At 50.1% G+C, this 1,721-nt stretch overlaps 1 protein-coding gene across 1 annotated transcript; it reads right to left on the bottom strand.

Annotated features, from left to right (window-relative positions):
- Positions 1 to 347: 347 nt before the first annotated feature.
- LOC101949302 (olfactory receptor 52B2-like) lies at positions 348 to 1,295 on the bottom strand. Its single transcript, XM_008177585.2, has one exon. It carries the CDS (start codon positions 1,293 to 1,295, stop codon positions 348 to 350), a length of 948 nt encoding a protein of 315 aa, XP_008175807.2.
- Positions 1,296 to 1,721: the final 426 nt, after the last annotated feature.

Raw genomic sequence — 1,721 nt, 5'->3', positions numbered from 1 at the left:
GGTGGGTAAGGGAGGTGAAAATGATCCAGTGTGTCACAGGGGTAGGGAGTAGAGGAGCAAAATATGATGGAAAGAGGAGGAACAGGGACAGAGCCTTGGCAGAAGAGGTGGGGGTACAGCATGGGGATTTGGGGGTCCATTACCAGAAATAAGAAAGGTGGCAACCCAATGAGTTCTACATAGACCAATTCCCCAGGTTCTAACGCTGACACTGCACACTAAGATCAGGAAAATGTTTATGTCTCTTTGACTGTCCAGTCAGTGATTCAGGGAAGAGGGTGCAGCACCATGCACCAGCCAGCTCTGCATGGAGCTCGGTCTGAGAGCCCGAGCATAAGGAGAGAACTTTAAGTCCCTTTATGAGTGAAGAACTGGAAGAGTCTGTTTCTGATTTGTTTGGTCCACACCCCGTAGATGATGGGGTTCAGCATGGGGGGCAACAAGAGGTACATGTTAGCAGTGAGAACATGGAGGTGCAGGGGGACATTCTGCCCAAACCGGTGCGTGAGGTTGGAGAACAAAGATGGGATGTAAAAGGTTAAGAAGACAAAGAGGTGGGAGCCACAGGTCCTAAAAGCCTTGAGCCGGGCGTCCTTTGTGGGGAGGCTGAAGATGGCCCTGAGGATCTGGATATAGGACACTGTGATAGAAAACACATCCAGAGCAGTTACCAAGAATGCCAAAGAGAGGGCGTAGTAACTACTGATGCGTATGTCTGCACAGGCCAGCTTCAACACAGCTATGCCCTCACAGTATGTGTGGGGGATGATGTTGGTTCTGCAATATGGCCACTGCCTCGCCAGGATGGGATTGGGCATTACGAGCATGCTGCTGCGCAGCACCATGGCTAGGCCAATCTTGGCCACCACAGGGTTTGTAAGGATGGTGGAATGTCTCAGGGGATCGCAGATGGCCACGTAGCGATCAAAAGCCATGGCCACAAGGATCCCAGATGCCATCACTGAGAAGCACTGAATGAAGTACATCTGGGTGAGGCAGGCACTGAAACTGATCTCCCTGGAATTGAACCAGAAGATGCTCAGTGTTCTGGGAATGGTGGACGTAGACAATAAAAGATCGGTGAGGGCCAGCATGCAGAGGAAATAGTACATAGACTCATGGAGGCTCGGCTCCATCTTGACAATGAATAGGATGGTGAAGTTCCCCATGACAGCTATGGCATAAATGGTGCAGAAGGGGATGGAGATCCAGACATGGGCTGCCTCCAGGCCAGGAATGCCCAGCAGGATGAAGGTGGAGGGGTTGGTGAAGTCGGTTGTGTTGGAATCTGACATGCAGGAGGGAAGCAGGTGTCCAACTCGGAGGAAGAACAGTGTCTTCTGCATGTATCGTAGGTTCTCCTGACTTCCTGTGTGTGCCCAAGCACTAAGGTAATTCCTGGATGGAGAGACAATGTGAATATGAGACATTACGTGCACTACTGGGGCTTTTCTTATTGGTGAAGCAGATTGATTGCTCTTCACACACTGAAAAATGATATTTTCATTATTCTGAGAAATGAATTATGAAGAACTGACCCAGATAATGCCCATTCCTACACATCATGGTGTGGGAAATCTTAACAGGCACAAGCAGGAAACACGAGCCAGGCTAGATAGCCACTGTAGTGGGCTGTTCCCCATATACCCAGTTCCTCAAAATGTGAGAGTGCAAAACACACCAAACCTTTGCCAAAACCAGGGCCGGCTCCAGGCACCAGC

This window comes from Chrysemys picta, chromosome 1 (assembly GCF_011386835.1).
Source record: "Chrysemys picta bellii isolate R12L10 chromosome 1, ASM1138683v2, whole genome shotgun sequence".
NCBI lineage: Eukaryota > Metazoa > Chordata > Testudines > Emydidae > Chrysemys > Chrysemys picta.
This window is presented reverse-complemented; position numbering and strand designations above follow the sequence as displayed.